Source organism: Engraulis encrasicolus, chromosome 17 (assembly GCF_034702125.1).
Source record: "Engraulis encrasicolus isolate BLACKSEA-1 chromosome 17, IST_EnEncr_1.0, whole genome shotgun sequence".
NCBI lineage: Eukaryota > Metazoa > Chordata > Actinopteri > Clupeiformes > Engraulidae > Engraulis > Engraulis encrasicolus.
In genome coordinates, this window is record NC_085873.1 from 15,907,586 (window position 1) to 15,925,085 (window position 17,500).

At 47.9% G+C, this 17,500-nt stretch overlaps 1 protein-coding gene across 1 annotated transcript in view; it reads left to right on the forward strand.

Annotated features, from left to right (window-relative positions):
- The window catches only part of eps8l1b (EPS8 signaling adaptor L1b), a 29,689-nt gene that overhangs the window by 3,133 nt on the left and 9,056 nt on the right, over nucleotides 1-17,500 (forward strand). The window contains exons 5-12 of the mRNA XM_063221859.1: nucleotides 9,834-9,916; nucleotides 11,500-11,594; nucleotides 11,817-11,875; nucleotides 13,137-13,266; nucleotides 13,550-13,638; nucleotides 14,209-14,283; nucleotides 16,208-16,356; nucleotides 17,111-17,264. Coding sequence (XP_063077929.1) covers nucleotides 9,834-9,916; nucleotides 11,500-11,594; nucleotides 11,817-11,875; nucleotides 13,137-13,266; nucleotides 13,550-13,638; nucleotides 14,209-14,283; nucleotides 16,208-16,356; nucleotides 17,111-17,264 — 834 coding nt within the window. The remainder of the gene's footprint in view (nucleotides 1-9,833; nucleotides 9,917-11,499; nucleotides 11,595-11,816; nucleotides 11,876-13,136; nucleotides 13,267-13,549; nucleotides 13,639-14,208; nucleotides 14,284-16,207; nucleotides 16,357-17,110; nucleotides 17,265-17,500) is intronic.

The window sequence follows — 17,500 nt, forward strand, 5'->3', positions numbered from 1 at the left end:
TACATTGAAACATAAACAACACCTGAAAATTGATTTTTGGTTTGGTTCTATATTCATTTAAGAGATAATGGGACATAAAGGTTGAAATGAGTTGTAATGAAGTAGTAATAGAGTAGTGTCAGGGACAGGGCTGGACTGGCCATCTGGCATAACGGGCATTTTCCCGGTGGGCCCTGCACCCTCGTCGGTCCCTATTCCAGGTACTCAAAAACTACACAGCTTCTGCCCATTGTCAATGGACACAGTGGAAGCTAGACCATTTTAAGCATTCAGAGAAGGCAGGGTTGAAAGAATAAGCTCAGTAAAGGATTTTTTTTAAATGTTCAAGCATCAAAGGGTATGTTGTAGCTGTATATGATGGCAACTAGTGGCTATCATGTGTTGAGGAATGTATGCCGAGCACTGGAAAGGTGAAACTGAACTTCCTGCATCCTCATGGACCATCTCCATCCTTCACATATTCCGATAGACATGCTGTCATGTGATATTACTATGGTATCACTGTTTTATTACTAGGTGAATTGTACGATGCCATATTTTTGAGTCCCATTGTGTCTGAAATGAATAAAGAACCAAACACCAGCATTTCAGGTGTTGTTCATGACATTGCAGGCTATGTTTAGACAAGGAACTGGCCATTTTAAAATATATGTTTTTTTGATATTCAAATTTAAAATTTTCAATTTATGATAATTCATATTCTGAGGGTTGTTGTGTTCCATGCTGTTGTGTAATTTGTAGAGCCAGAAAAGAGCTTTCAAATAACACCACGGACATATTTGTGTGACTTACACTGACTGATATAATCAAGGCTGAATGCATAGTGTCCTATCCTCATATGTAAACCTTCGCTAGTCTGTTTCTCCCTTAATATTGGTGTCAGATTCACACAAATGCAGTTCTGTGGTGCTACCTTGCTACTAAACAGGCACAGCAAGTATGATTGAAATCCGTGTCGGTCGGGTCCCAAAGTGTCTGATTTCACGTGAAATGACCCTATTTCAATATTTCGAACTGACAAATGCCATTGATATTAAGTATCACACACACACACACACACACACACACACACACACACACACACACACACACACACACACACACACACACACACACACACACACACACACACACACACACACACACACACACACACACACACACACACACACAACAACAACAACATTTAACACAAGTATCTACATGCATGCCGGTTTAGGCACACTCTCCCAGAGACACACGCGTATGCACACCATGCTGAATTACAAGCAGAACACCTACACCATATTAGAATATGGGCAAATTCTGACAACTACAGTAACATTGATGCTGGGTGCAACGCAGTTTTGCATGCATTTAAAAATATTTAAAGACAATGCAACGGAGTGGGGTTGTAGTGCGTTTAAAGAGATTTGGCACTTAAAGGACCACTTCAGTCAATTTCAATATGCTGTTGTATTGCTCACGTTACCCTTGACTTGTCAGTACTCGGTGATGCCACATTTTTCTCAGCCCTTTCCGACATATGAGCTATTCTAATGGAGGCAGCGTTTGTTTGCATTCAAAAATTAATATATATATATATAGGCCTACTCTAAATATTTTCCCAAAAGGTACCGCTGTTTGCTAGTTGTCTGCTGATGCCTTTTGGATGTTTTTGGGAATACATTTTTTTAAAATTGAAATGTAAACATAGCGCTGCCCCGTGTGAGGATGTGAGCGGTCACCCCCATGTGGGGGGTAAGGCAACCATGAAGAGGGGAGGAAAAACGGAAACGAGGGTCAGAAATCCAAAATATAAGTGGTATTTTATTTTTTACAGTGCGGTATTAAATGTCCAGGTGCAAAAATCCACAGTCCAAAAATCCAACAAAAAATATCCAACAAAAATAGCAAAAATAATATTCCAGTTCAAAAAAGTGCAAAATGTCCATATGAAGAATAATGCTAAATAAATGCTAACAACAACGCTAAGAGCTTTTAGCCCCGGTATCGGCAACAAAGTCTAGCAAAAATTGTAGCATAAAAGCAGAGTGGCACTTACACTTTTCAGACAGCCTCACATCAAGCCTCTGGTCCTTCCCCCTCTCTAACCCAAACAGAGAATGAGGGCATCTTAAATACAAAACCCAGGTACCATCTAATTGCACCAATCAGAGCCCCTTGACACCCCATTGGTTCTCCCCCCTAAATAACCAATCACCTTTCCCCACATAGTATTTACAATATTAAAATTGGCCAAAACAATATCAAAATACATATACATTATTCCCCCCACCAATGACATGTCATAATACAATAACCAAAAATACAAAGAAATAACTAAACGGCAAAAATAACAAACAATGTAGATTGCGGACAAGCTGACAGTTTGATTGACAGCTCACCTCAACAGAAAAGGTGCGCTCTCCCAGCGGAAGCGCTTTCGCTGTGGAAGGATGGAGGCGGAGCTGGTGTGTGCAGTGGACTGGTGAGTGGAGGAATGGATGGTGAATGTTTGTGCAGTGAATGAGTGGACTGGCGGGGAAACTGTGGTGCGTTGGGTAGTGGAACATGCTAGCGGGTACCTCACTAGATGCTGTGGCTGTTATGGAGGGACTGTTTTAACGGCAAAGTGTGAAATATGAAATGCGATGAATGAGAACCTCGTGGTTAATGGCGCCGCCCGCGACAACCAAAACTGTCCAAACTTTTCCCCCCAAAGTCACAACATTCACCCCAACAAAACCCGACACAACAAAGTTAATTTACATGTTGCATAAGTCCCGAATCAGTATTGTGTGTGTGTGTGTGAACGAATGCGAGTGCTCCGTTTGCGCAACCGAGAGAGAGAGAGAGAGAGAGAGAGAGAGTCACTTTATGCGCTTGCTGTTGCAAACGCTGTCCGTGCGCATTCATAAACGGAGCGGTGAGGAGGGGAAGAGAATTCACATCCTCACAAGTCTGAAACCACATTTTCCGGACCTGCCCTGTACCGGACAGTGAACCGGTAGGGCTGGAGGGCCAGGAACCACCTGGTAACTCTGGTGTTGGAGTCCTTCATACGATCTAACCACTGCAAGGCGCGGTGGTCAGTTTCCACTGTGAATTCCCTGCCAAGCAGGTAGTATTTCAAAGTGTCGAGCGCCCATTTGACAGCCAGGCACTCGAGCTCAGTCACAGCATACCTGGTTTCTCTGGGGAATAGCTTGCGGCTTATGTAAGCCACAGGCTTCTGCTGGTCCCCCTCACCCTGCAAGAGCACCGCCCCAAGGCCCACCCCAGACGCGTCCGTCTGGACAGTGAACGGCAAGGAGAAGTCAGGGCTCTGGAGGACTGGATCATTGCAGAGCACTGCCTTGAGGTCCGCGAAGGCCTGCTCCTGCTCTGGCCCCCAGGTGACTTTGTTGGTGTCTGACTTCCGTGTCAGGTCGGAGAGTGGGGCAGCTCGCCGGGCAAAGTCCGGCACAAAACGCCGGTACCAGCCTACGAGCCCCAGGAATGACCGCACCTGCTTCTTCGTCCTGGGCCGTGGGCAGTCTGCGATGGCCTGGACCTTATCCGTCTGCGGACGGATGACACCCCGGCCTAGAACATGGCCGAGGTACTGCACCTCCTCCTTTGCGATGGCACATTTCAGCGGGTGGATGGTAAGGCCCGCTCGCTGGATCCGTTGCAGCACGTCACCAAGGTGACGCAGGTGGTCTTCCCATGTGGCGCTGTACACCACGATGTCGTCCAGGTAAGCAGCCGCGTAGGAGTCAGTGCCCGCCAATACAACATCCATCAGTCTCTGAAATGTGGCGGGTGCCCCCTGCAGGCCGAAGGGCATCACCAGAAACTGGAATAACCCCTGTGGGGTTCGGAAGGCAGTCACTGGTCTGGCTTCTTTGGCTAGGGGCACTTGCCAGTACCCCTTGCATAAGTCAAGTGTTGTGATGTACGCTGCCTTACCCAGGCGCTCAATCAGGTCCTCCAGACGAGGCATTGGGTAGGCATCAAAGCGTGATTGGGCATTCACGCGCCGGAAGTCTATACAAAAGCGCATTGTGCCGTCTTTTTTGGGCACAAGCACAACAGGATTGCTCCACTCGCTGGTGGAACGCTCAATAACGCCCATGGAGAGCATCTCGTCCACCTCCGCCCTGAGGTTCGGCAGGAGACGTTCTGGCACCCGGTACATTCTCTGGCGCACCGGGTTTGAGTCTTTGAGGGGGATAGGATGTTCAACTTCAGGGGTGAAGCCTGGCCGCTCCTGGAACAGGCCAGATGGGATGACATTGGCCAGCTCCCTTCGCTGGCTGGAGGACAGGTGGGAGAGGTCTAGGGTAGCTGACTCCTGGCTGGTGGGAAAGAACTGTTCTGGAGTGTCTTCTTCCTCCACCACTGTCTGGACCCGGAGTTGCAGGCCTGGGCCCCTCTCGTGCCACTCCTTGAGAAGGTTGACGTGGAAGACTTGAGTGGGCTTCCTCCGTCCTGGCAAGTTCACCTCGTACGTAGCTGGCCCCAACTTCCTCACCACCTCATACGGCCCTTGCCACTGGGCCAGTAGCTTTTGCTCTGAGGTGGGCAGCAGGAGTAGGACCTTCTGTCCTGGCTTGAGGTTGCGTTGGCGGGCCGCACGGTCGTACCAGGCTTTCTGTTGACCTTGCGCCTTCTCCAGGTTGGTCCGCACCATCTCCGTCATCTCCTCCATCTTGTCCCGCATGGTGAGGACATGGGCCAGGATGTTGCGAGTCTTGGGTGTTGCCGGTCCCTCCCAGGTCTCTCGCAGAACATCGAGCGGGCCCCTCACCTGCCTGCCGTAGAGCAACTCAAAGGGGGAGAAGCCTGTGGAAGCCTGCGGCACCTCGCGGTATGCGAAGAGCAGGTATGGCAGCCACCGATCCCAATCTTTGCCATTGGCCGCCACAAACTTCCTCAGCATCCCCTTGAGCGTTTGATTGTACCGCTCTACGAGGCCGTCGGTCTGAGGGTGGTATGGGGTGGTCCGTATGCCCTTAATGCCCAGAAGTCTATAAACGTCCTTCATAGTTCTTGACAAAAAGGCTGTGCCCTGGTCTGTCAGGACCTCTTGGGGAATTCCTACCCGGGAAAATAACTGCAACAGGGCTTGAGCTATGGGACGGGCAGAAACTTTTCTGAGGGGGAAGGCTTCAGGGTAGCGAGTGGCATAGTCGCAGACCACCAAGATGTATTTGTGGCCTGCTTGGGAACGTTCTAGGGGGCCTACCAAGTCCATGGCAATGCGCTGGAAGGGGGTCTCTATGATGGGCATTGGCTGCAATGGGTAACGGGTGGTCTTCCTGTTGCTGGTCAGCTGGCACTTGGGGCAACTCTTACAAAAAACTTGTACAGCCTTGTAAAGACCTGGCCAATAGAATCTAGCTGCTATGCGTTCATAGGTCTTAGTGTTGCTCAAATGTCCTGACCAGGGGATGTCATGACCCATACTCAGCACTCTGTCCCTGAGCGATGTAGGCACAACAAGCTGCTCTGCTCTGCCATCTGCTGGCTGATGGTATAGGAGGCCCTCTCTGACCACATAGCTTTCTCCAGACAAGGTAGGCGACTCGTCTGTAGCGTACCCCTCACACTGAGTGACAGTCTCAAATGCTTTTGCCAAGGAGGCATCTTCCCTCTGCAGCTCTTCAAAATTATCTGGGACATCACCCCAAACATCATCTGCTGTAGATACAGGTAAGTCTTTCACAGGTAATTCATTTTCAGGTAAATTTTTCTCTGCTGTACCAACAACCCTAGCCTGTCTACGCTGCCTGCGACTCTTCTTGGGCTTGACTCTGGTTGGGGCAGGAATGTCAGCGTTAGCATAGGCTAGCTCTCTCATGGTAAGTAAATCAGGATTTTCTTCTTCATCATCATCATCTTCATTTTTCTTTGCTTTTCTCTGCGATCGTGTCACAACATATACTGGCTTAATGGACTGCAGCAACTCTGGCAACACCACAATATCTTGGCCAATTACAATCGGGTGGCTTAGCTTCTCCACTACCCCTACTTGCAACTGGTAAGTCTGGCCAGATAGTTCTACATAGACATCAGCAATCGGGTACTCGTGCTCATCTCCGTTAACACACAACACCTTAATGCTTTTGCCAGTAATCATGTCCCTTCTCTCCACTAGGTGGGGCTGAACAAGGGTTTGGGTACTACCTGAATCCAATAGTGCAGTAGCTGGCTTTCCGTTTACAACTACGGCCATGGTCTGTAGCTTTCCCTCAAAACCTGCAAAACTCCTACCTGGTTTGGGGACACAACTGTGGGTGGAATATTTGGGTTTTCTGTTGGGACACTGTGCAATCATATGCCCTTCCTGCCTACAACCGTGACAGACTATTGGGCCTGGGGGTCTGTTCTGGGGGTCATAACGGGGCTTGGCTGGGGCAGCTGTTGGGGCAGAAGCTGGGGCAGATGTATGGGCAGGCATTCTGTTGGGCTGGGCAAACCTTGGACCACCCCCATGACCATCAGACTTACCTCTCGCCGGTGGTCTTTGCTGTGGGTCGAAGCGGAACCTCTTCATTCCATTCCGTGCCGCCATGAAGCTCTCCACCAGCTCTGCTGCTCTCTGTCCATCTTGGGGTTCACGTTCCTTCACCCACACTCTGATGTCTGGTGCCAACGTGCGCATGAACTGCTCCAAGATGAGAGCCTCAGTCACCTCTTCGACCGTCTTAGTGGACGGCCTAATCCACTTATCGAAAAGGTCTTTTAGCCGGGTGTACAGTTCACGGGGGGTTTCTCCTGACCGGATGTCTGGCTCCCGGAACCGTCGACGATAGACCTCCCCGTTGATGTCATGTTTGGACAGTATGGCCTCTTTCACTTTGCTGTAGTCCATGGCATGCATCCCGTCCATTGCCACGTAGGCGCTTCGAGCCTTACCGGTGAGGTAGGGGACGATGAAGACCGCCCAGTCCTCCCTTGGCCAGCGGTACGCTGTGGCCAGCCGCTCGAAGGTGGTTAGGTATTGCTCAATGTCATCGGCGTCCTCCAGCTTGGGAATGGCCGCCCGTGGTGTTGCTGGCGCTGGAGCCCTGGGAGCCACTGTTGTTGGAGCTGGAGCCGCTGGTGTTGAGACTGAGACCGCCGCTGGGACTGGGACTGGGGCTGGGACTGCGATTGGAACCGCCGCTGGGACTGGGACTGCGACTGGAACCGGAACCGTCGCTGGAGCTGGAACTGGAACCACCGCAGGGACTGGAACCGCCACTGGAGCCGGGACTGGAACCACCGCAGGGACTGGAACCGCCGCTGGAGCCGGGACTGGAACTGGGACCGCCGCTGGAGCCGGGACTGGAACTGGGACCGCCGCTGGAGCCGGGACTGGAACTGGGACCGCCGCTGGAGCCGGGACTGGAACTGGGACCGCCGCTGGAGCGGGACTGGGACTGGAACCGCCGCTGGAGCCGGAACTGGAACTGGGACCGCCGCTGGAGCCGGAACTGGAACTGGGACCGCCGCTGGAGCCGGAACTGGGACCGCCGCTGGAGCCGGAACTGGGACTGCCGCTGGAGCCGGAGCTGGAACTGGGACCGCCGCTGGAGCCGGAGCTGGAACTGGGACCGCCGTTGCTGCCTCCACTTCCTGCCGTAGCTGGTGCATTTGCTGCTGCATACTTCTCCAGCGCTGCTCCTGCACCTGCGCTTGCTTCTCCAGGAGCTCGCGTAAGGCAGCAAACTCCGACGACTCCAGCCTGCCCCCTCCGGCCTGCATCTGGACCGCGGGCACGTCAGTCTCCTCCTGTTCAGACCGCTCTCCTCCGATGTCAGGCCGCAGCTCCTCGGGCTCGTCTGGGTCCTCCCGCAACAGCCTCTGGTTGTCCATCCTCCACCAACGTCTTTTAAAACAACCGCGTGCTTGCCGTGCACCTCGTTTCCCACCTCTTCTCTCCAGGTTTCAGAGACGTAACATCCAACAACTTCTGACACCACTTGTGAGGATGCGAGCAGTCACCCCCATGTGGGGGGTAAGGCAACCATGAAGATGGGAGGAAAAACGGAAACGAGGGTCAGAAATCCAAAATATAGGTGGTATTTTATTTTTTACAGTGCGGTATTAAATGTCCAGGTGCAAAAATCCACAGTCCAAAAATCCAACAAAATTATCCAACAAAAATGGCAAAAATAATCTTCAGTTCAAAAAGGTGCAAATTGTCCATGTGAAAAATAATGCTAAATAAATACTACCAAAAATGCTAAGAGCTTTTAGCCCCGGTATCGGCAACAAAGTCCAGCAAAATTGTAGCATAACAGCAGAGAGGCACTTACATTTTCAGACAGCCTCACAACAAGCCTCTGGTTCTTCCCCCTCTCTAACCCAAACAGAGAATGAGGGCATCTTAAATACAAAACCCAGGTACCATCTAATTGCACCAATCAGAGCCCCTTGACACCCCATTGGTTCTCCCCCCTAAACAACCAATCACCTTTCCCCACATAATATTTACAGAATTAAAATTGGCCAAAACAATATCAAAATACATATACATTATTCCCCCACCAATGACATGTCACAATACCAAAAACAAAATTACAAATGAGTAACCAAAGGGCGAAAATAACAAACAAAATAGATTGCGGACAAGCTGACAGTTTGATTGGCAGCTCACATCAATAGAAAAGGTGCACTCTCCCAGCGGAAGCGCTTTCGCTGTGGAAGGATGGAGGCGGAGCTGGTGTGTGCAGTGGACTGGTGAGTGGAGGAATGGATGTTGAATGTTTGCGCAGTGAATGAGTGGACTGGAGGGGAAACTGTGGTGCGTTGGGTAGTGGAACATGCTAGCGGGTACCTCACTAGATGCTGTGGCTGTTATGGAGGGACTGTTTTAACGGCAAAGTGTGAAATATGAAATGCGATGAATGAGAACCTCGTGGTTAATGGCGCCGCCCGCGACAACCAAAACTGTCCAAACTTTTCCCCCCAAAGTCACAACATTCACCCCAACAAAACCCGACACAACAAAGTTCATTTACATGTTGCATAAGTCCCGAATCAGTATTGTGTGTGTGTGTGTGTGTGAACGAATGCGAGTGCTCCGTTTGCGCAACCGAGAGAGAGAGAGAGAGAGAGAGAGAGAGTCACTTTATGCGCTTGCTGTTGCAAACGCTGTCCGTGCGCATTCACAAACGGAGCTGTGAGGAGGGGAAGAGAATTCACATCCTCACACCCCCATTACAATGACCAGGATTTCGGAAAAAAAACTCAGGTACTGACAAGTTCAGGGTAGTGTGAGCATTACAACTGCATGTTGAAATTGACAGAAGTTATCCTTTAACCTTTATTTTGTATTGTCAGGGAAGGGTTCTCAGAGAGAGAGAGAGAGAGAGAGAGTAGTGCAGTCAGACAAATGGATAGAGAAAGAATGAGAGAAAAAGAAAAGGTACATACAGAAAGAGAGACATAACGGATGCGTTTGGCCACCCTGGTTTTTGGACAATACCATATGAATGGCGGAGTACTCCGTGCACTCTCGCATGACCTCCACTGGTTTTGACAGTAAGTGTGGATGATCCAGTGGTTTTCATCAGAAGTTAACGCAGCAGTTGCTGCCCTTTTTCTCTGATATCAGTGAAGGGCGTCACGCCCTTGTGCAAATAAGAGCAAATTGGCATGGGACACGCGGCGAGGCAGAAATACAAATATAAACACACCAATATTGTGCAAATCACACAGCACATACCTGGGTCACGACCTGTTCCCAGTTCCAGGGCAGCGATCCACACTCGGTGGCCGTGACATGCCGGTCTGTACTGCTGATGATGCTCGGTCATGGGAAATGTATGCCTGTCTTCAGGTGACACATGACGTCACATGTGACTGTGTCCCCTCAGGCGGAGCGCGTGCGCAATGACATCATCGGAGCCGTGTCACAACACAACGCCCGGGCTAAGAGGCAACTTCCTGAGGACGTCAGGTGAGGGAGAGGCTGGCAGATGTTTGCTACCATGGTTACCAACCATGTGGGTGTTTTAAAATGTGGTCATGTGCTAAAAATAGTTAGCAGTACTGAAGTACGCTAACTGGTGGATGTGTTAACTGGATGAATATGTTAGCACAGGATGAATAATCTTCTTAAAAATGTTTGACAAAAATGGTCACATTTAAAGTTAAACATCAAACTTGACCACCAGCAGGTGGAGAGAGAGAGAGAGAGAGAGAGAGAGAGAGAGAGAGAGAGAGAGAGAGAGAGAGAGAGAGAGAGAGAGAGAGAGAGAGCACTTTTAGTGGCCAGACTCGTTGGTCCAGTTTCTACATAACTTAAGAAGGTGTGACAGAGAGAACCGTGCTATTGTTAAGAGAAAGGCAGTGGGAGGGTGAAAGGGAGGGTGAGACCAGCATAGACAGAGGGCGAGAGGGAAAGAGTGAGGCAGAGAATTAAGTTTGTGGTCAGAAACAGACTTTTTATCGGGACATACCAGTACCTCAAGGATTACTGTATTCAATCTCAGAATCGGCTCAAGGTATGGTCACTTTTCTTCATGGAAATGCTGGTACTGGGTTTTTTTCATACTATATTGGCGTGTGTTAGGTGTGTCTTTGGTTTTATACACATTTTGTAACAGCTGAGTTGTGTTGTGGAGATAACAAACTAGGCCCAATGTCAAAGAAAATGTCAAGTGCTCTCTGGTCCCAAGGATACCGAGTACAAGTGTCTCCGTAAGCACCTGTCGTACTCAGCAGATTTAAAGGAGGTTTAGAAACACAAGTAGAAAGAGAGATTTGGAGTTTGGTATTTTCTACACTACTTGTGGGTTATATTCACTCCAAATGGAACGTACTGGTGAGAAATAACACTTTCAAGAACATTGGAGTCATCTTAAAAATGGGAGCGTTGTGTGACCCCAGGCACTATTGGCGACAAAAATATTTTGAAATAAACAAAGTGTAAGGTCGTGCAGAGTTGAGAGAATTTTACAGAATTCCTTAAAGGCATCAAGGCAACTCCTTGAACCAGGTTTTGTTGCATTAGCCTGTGTATCTCCATGTTTCTAGGCTAACGAGTCCTAAAATTTCTAGATTTTTCTCTTGTAAAGGTCATGGTTAGGTTAGATCACTGTCTTTAAATGGTTGGTGACTGTGTAACTAGTTCAAAATATGGCTGTTCCTTGTAACTAAATATAAGTCAAATATACCTTACATGAAGACAGTTTTACACTGTGAAGTTGAAACCATCCCAAGATACAATTATGTTAATGACTGAATACACAAGAATTTCCAGTAAGATCTGAATGCACCATTAACGATTAGAATAGCTAAACATGTTCTCTTTACCGTTGTGTTTCTGTGTCTATATGCAAATAATGTCTTTTTGAAAGAGTGGTTCTCACGTTTTCATTTTGCGAAAATTTAAAAGATGAAGGAATAGAAACATGAATTTAGAGCAGTAGACTTAATAAATTACCAGGGTAGCTGAGGTGGGGCCAGTGTTTTTTCAGGGAGGCACATAAACCGCCGTTGATTAGAGGAAAATCTAAAAACTCTTTGTTTGTTTTTCAGGCCAGACATGGATATCCACGGGATCCCAAGTCCACCTTACATTCATGCTCCAAACCCACCACCTGCTAACCCTCCTCCGTACCCAGGCATCAGAGGTAAACCCACTGCCCTACACACACACACACACACACGCACACACACACACACACACACACACACACACACACACACACACACACACACACACACACACACACACACACACACACACACACACACACACACACACACACACACAAACTTACACCTCACCTCTTTTTACATTTGAGACATCTCCGGTCCATTTAACTCAATGTCCATCCTCCATCTTTCCTCAGCTAATGGGGTCATTAACGGCCAGCCAGACAAGTCTTTCCTGCGAGCCCAGAGAGAAGTGGTGAGTAGCGGACTCATTTAGACATGGACGAGTGTCTTCATGGGCATGCCCATTAGCTGTCTTTTAAAATACAAAACCAACGCACACCAGGAATTCTGGTGTGTGTGTGATTCAGGTCATGGATGCTTTCCTGCTCAAGCTTTAAAGAAACTGCATTTTCTTGCATTCAATGCCAGATTTATTGGAACAAGCGTTTCAGCCTGTATGGCCTGTTAGCTGTGCCTGCTCATATGATTAAGATTTATACAACTTACAAAAATGTACAATAATGGAATGTGTATGAGTGCTTACTTATTTGGCCCCATACTACAGTATAAAAGGGGCCCATTTCTTATATGAAATTTTATAAAACTACTTGTAAAGGCATGGTGTTTTACTTTGCCTGCTAGCTGTGGCTGTCCTACAGGTTTGTCTCATCTGTTGCTCTTTTAAAGGAGCAGTTCAGCCTATCTCAATATGCTGTTGTATTGCTCACCCTACCCTTGACTTGTCAGTACCGGGTGACGCTGCAATTTTTGGCTCAGCCCTTTCCGAGATCTGAGCTATTCTTATGGGGGCAGATTTTGTTTACATTAAAAACTTTCTTAACATAGGCCTACTCCAGATATTTTCCCAAAAGGTATCACTGTTTGTTAGTTGTCTGCTGATGTTGCATAACCTTTTGGATGTTTTTGGTAATAAATAAAAATATTTTTTTGAAATGTAAAAAAAACAACTGCCCCCATTACAATGACCAGGATCTCGGAAAAGGCTGAACAAAAAAAAAATCTCAGGGACTGACAAGTCCAGGGTAGTGTGAGCATTACAACTGCATGTTTTTGAAATTGGCTGGAGTTATCCTTTAACCTAGCCAGGCCACGCCCTCCTAGTGAAGACCTTCGGCGTTGCTTTTAGTCAACCCAGGAGCAATACAAATATCGTTTCTGAGCCCCGGAGAAATTGGGAACTCCTCCCACTTTGTCGGGAAGCAATCAACTTTGAGCAGCTCCAACGACCCTGGGTAGAGGCGTGTTCAAGGCAGTGACGTGGTTTAAGCAGAGACTTTCTATTGGGACTAAGAAAACATTTGGTTTAAACTTCGCCACAGCCTTTTCTGGCCTCGACCAGTAGCAAACCGAGGGAGGCGGGTTAACGAGGCCATTTGGGAATGGCCCGTTATTCGTTATCTTGTTGGTCAGACCAACATCTCGGTACGAGACTTGAAAGTTGATGATAATCAGGCAACTTTTAATCCCCTACGTGTGTTCGTGTGCCTGGGCAGGACATCCTGAACCACTGCTTCGATGACATGGAGGCCTTCATGGGGAAGCTGCAGCAGTCTGCAGAGGCCCAGAGCATCCTGGACCAGCGCAGCAAGAAGAAGAAGAAGAGCCGCAAGAAGAGCACAGAGGGTGAGACACACTGGGCGCACACACACGCACACGCACGCACGCACACACATACACACACACACACACACACACACACACACACACACACACACACACACACACACACGCACACGCACACACACACACTTCTTTCCATAATTTTCCATCGACTATGAAGTTAAAATGGCATCACACTTTGTCGCACCGTATACTGTTTATCTTGTGTTATATTTATCAAAATGAGATCACTTTTGTCACAATTGTGTAACAATAATGAAATCCGCTGTGGGTGATTTACTGTTAGACGATCTGCTGACTGCGAAAGCCAAGCCCCCACCTGAGGAAGAATTCATAGACATCTTCCAGAAATTCAAGTACTGCTTCAGTCTGCTGGTATGTAACCCAAAACACTACATATTCACACACACACACACACACACACACACACTGTACATACACATGCACGCGGGCGCACGCACACGCACACACGCACACACACACACACACACACACACACACACACACACACACACACACACACACACACACACACACACACACACACAGTCTTTCTCTCTCTATCTCTCTCTCACACTCTCCTTCTCTCTCTCGCTCTCTCACCTGCATTTTTCACATCTCAGTCCTCTTAGCTCACTCATCCTGTAAGTCTCATTTGCCAATCCCCCAGAGCAACAAAAGACCCTCTATGACGGCTCTGTCTGTGAACCTCCCTCTCGGTTTCTCACTTCTACCTCAGGATAGGTTTACTTCATGACTCAGGACTGTAAACCATGCGGCCTGGTTTCAGCATTGGCCAATCTCTCTCTCTCTCTCTCTCTCTCTCTCTCTCTCTCTCTCTCTCTCTCTCTCTCTCTCTCTCTCTCTCTCTCTCTCTCTCTCTCTCTCTTTCATTGTACGCACACACTCACTTTATTTTCTATTCGTTTGATTGTTTTTATTAAGGCTCGGCTGAAGGCAGCCATCACCAACCCTACCTCAGAGGAGCTGATACACCACGTCTTCAAACCTCTAGACATGGTAAGACTGTGTGTGCCTGTGTATTTATGAAGCTTATGTCTGTTCTTACTTTACCTGTTTATAATATGATCCACATCCTAACGCACACAGATTTAGTTGAAAACCAACAGTCGCTTGACCTTGAGGCATCTGATATCAGGCATTGGCGAGGAGTCGTTTCCAAAATGCAGGTGGTGGGTGCTGCACATGCCTGGAATAGATGGCATTGCTGAGGGGAGATATCAGAGACATAGTCTAGGGTAGGTAGAGGCAGGAGCAGACTGGCATTATGTAAAGGCATATTTATTTCACTCCAGTGCATTCCCCGTTGAAGTGTAACGCCTTTGCAAGTAAAGTCGTGGCCCTCAATGCCACGGGAAAACACTTTTGTCACGTGAGCAGGTTTGCAGTTTTCCCGCCGTGTCGTCGAATTTCTGTTGCCGCTGCGATTTTCTGTTCTGCTAATTGCAAAAATGCTGACCAAACCCATGCCAAACCCTAACCTGTCACCTGTCACAGGGCGTTGTGGAGCACGAGTCAACATGTAAAAGGCGTAGTAGGGCGCGATAGAAGGTTCAAATCGGCTTGTTCCCTTACTAACTTGTCAAAGTTGTCAAAACAAAGTGTGGTGAGGAAGCCTTCAGCTGCTATGTTGCAAAGCTTTGGAACCAGCTTCCAGATGAAGTAAAATGCCCCCTACTGTTGATAGTTTTAAGACCAGACTCAAGACAAAAGCTCTTCTCAGATGCCCTCTCTTAGAAATCCAGATCACAGAGTCTTGTTTTTCATTTTTTACCTCCTTATTTCTTGCTGTTATCTTTTACCCCTTTTTAATTCTATTTTCACCTGCCATGCCTTGTGCTTTTAGTTTTTATTGTATTGTATTTGATGTTATTTTATCTTACTGTTTTGTATAGCACATTGAATTGCATTTGTGTATGAAATGCGCTATACAAATAAAATTGCCTTGCCTTGCCTTGCCTAACTTGTATGATGCCATGCTGGTAGGAGGCTGGCGGGAGGAGGTGACTGCAGAGTAGTGGGGTCGAGTGCAGGTGGTGGGGTGGTGGTGGGGGGGGGTCTGGCTGGTGCTTGTGTAGCAAATGAAGCGAGTGCTTTTTGAAAAAGGAGCCCTGAGTGTTTGCACAAGGCAGGCACACAGAGATTAGCCTTGCGCAAACACTCCCCCTTTCATGCGGCAGTATCAGTGTGGTCAAAATAGACAATGGGCCAAAAACTCTTTATGTTACACTCTTTATTGCGCAAATACAGAAATATATAAGTCATATAAAACGCCAAGCTGCCTCGAGGTCATAGACACAAACACAAAAATATTACATAAAGACTATTACAGAGAGCCCATGCGGGATGTTGACAAAGTTATTCATAGGTATGTGTGTTTCTTAGCACAATAGCATGTGTACGTCAGGTATTTTCCATATTAACAAAGTGCCTCTACCTCTGTGTGTTTGTGTGAGTGTGTGTGTGTGTGTGTCAGGGCTTGACACTGGCAACCGGCCAAATGCTGGTAAAACTTGGCTGTAACAATTACTAGTAACAATTTCAGTCTCACTGGCCACTTTGGTGACCTTTAGGTGACCTATTCTTTGGTGTGACAAATTACAGTACTTTCATGACTTGACTGTACTTGAATGCTTAAATTGTTGTATTTGAAGAATATTCTAAAGGGGAGAAAATGAAAACAAAACTCTGGCAGAAAGACTAAATGATCAGTGACTCTGTGAAACCACTAGCCACATTGGCCGGTGTGTGTGTGTGTGTGTGTGTGTGTGTGTGTGTGTGTGTGTGTGTGTGTGTGTGTGTGTGTGTGTGTGTGTGTGTGTGTGTGTGTGTGTGTGTGTGTGTGTGTGTGTGTATATGTGTGTTTCTATGCTCGTGTCCCCTCTTATGTACATTCTTAACCCTGTGTATGTGTGCACTGCAGATAGTGAGGACTACCGGTGGGCCAGCCCTGGCGGCCAGCGTGGTGAGTCCTGCCCTGACCACGGGAGCCGTCAGCCTGCTGCAGCAGAACGTCACCGCCGAGGAGGGACAGCTCTGGACGTCACTGGGACCCAACTGGTCACAGCCACGGTCAGACATTTGCACTTCGTCATTTGATTTGCCAAATAGACAAGACAGACATTTTTATCATAGCACAAATTTGCGCTTGCGCTATGGTGTCCGCTCATTGCATAATCTAAGAAGAAAGGTGACGTCTGCATCTCTAAATGAAATGAGCAGAATTTTGTTAGCACGCACACACACACAAATTCCTATTCCTATTCATCTCTGGGCCACTCCCATAGAGTCCCATTATGATAAAAAATAAAGCTCCACTGTGCCCAGATACCTAGACTGAACCTATCCCTAACTCTAACCTGCTATTAAAGCCATTACAACAAGTGGCTCAGTTAGTCACATCAATAACAATTATATAACCAATAACAAACGATTAAAAAAGAGGGGAAACCACATAAATCACCCCTTTTCTAGGCGGCCGACTTTGTGCACCTTGTGTATACTGAAGCTCTAAACACACACACACACACACACGCGCACACACACACATACACACACACACACACACACACACACACACACACACACACACACACACACACACACACACACACACACACACACACACACACACACACACACACACACACACACACACACACACACACACACACACACAGAGTAACAACAACAACAGCAGTGGTGGTGAGCAAAGCTTGGCCTGAAGTTAACCCCCATTTTCTTTTCTCCATTCCCTCTCTCCATCCCTCCATCCCTATTCCTCCCCTGCCCCCTTCCCCTTGCCCCTCTTCCTCCCATCCCTTAGTTCTGAGCTGCGGGGTACCATCCCTCCTTACGCTCCCGTCTTCCTGGATGGCTGGAAGCCTGAGGGCTCAGACGACCCCGTGGAGACGCAGCACCGACAGGACGTCGAGCACGAGCAGCAGCAGCAGCTTCAGCAACAGCTACAGCAGCAACAGGTATACTACTGTCGTACAAAACAAGAACACAGTAACTACGCTTCCTAGCAAACTGAGAATTAAAGGCTTTGGAAGTTTCCTTTCTGGCCAGACAACTGAGTTGTACTGTGGGTGAGTGGTGGTGACACTTCCATGTACCCTAATACTTTTTTTAGGATGGAAATTTATACAAACACAAAAAAATAATGAAAAAACAACATTCATATGTCTTTTCACCACAAAAATGTAGTACTGCG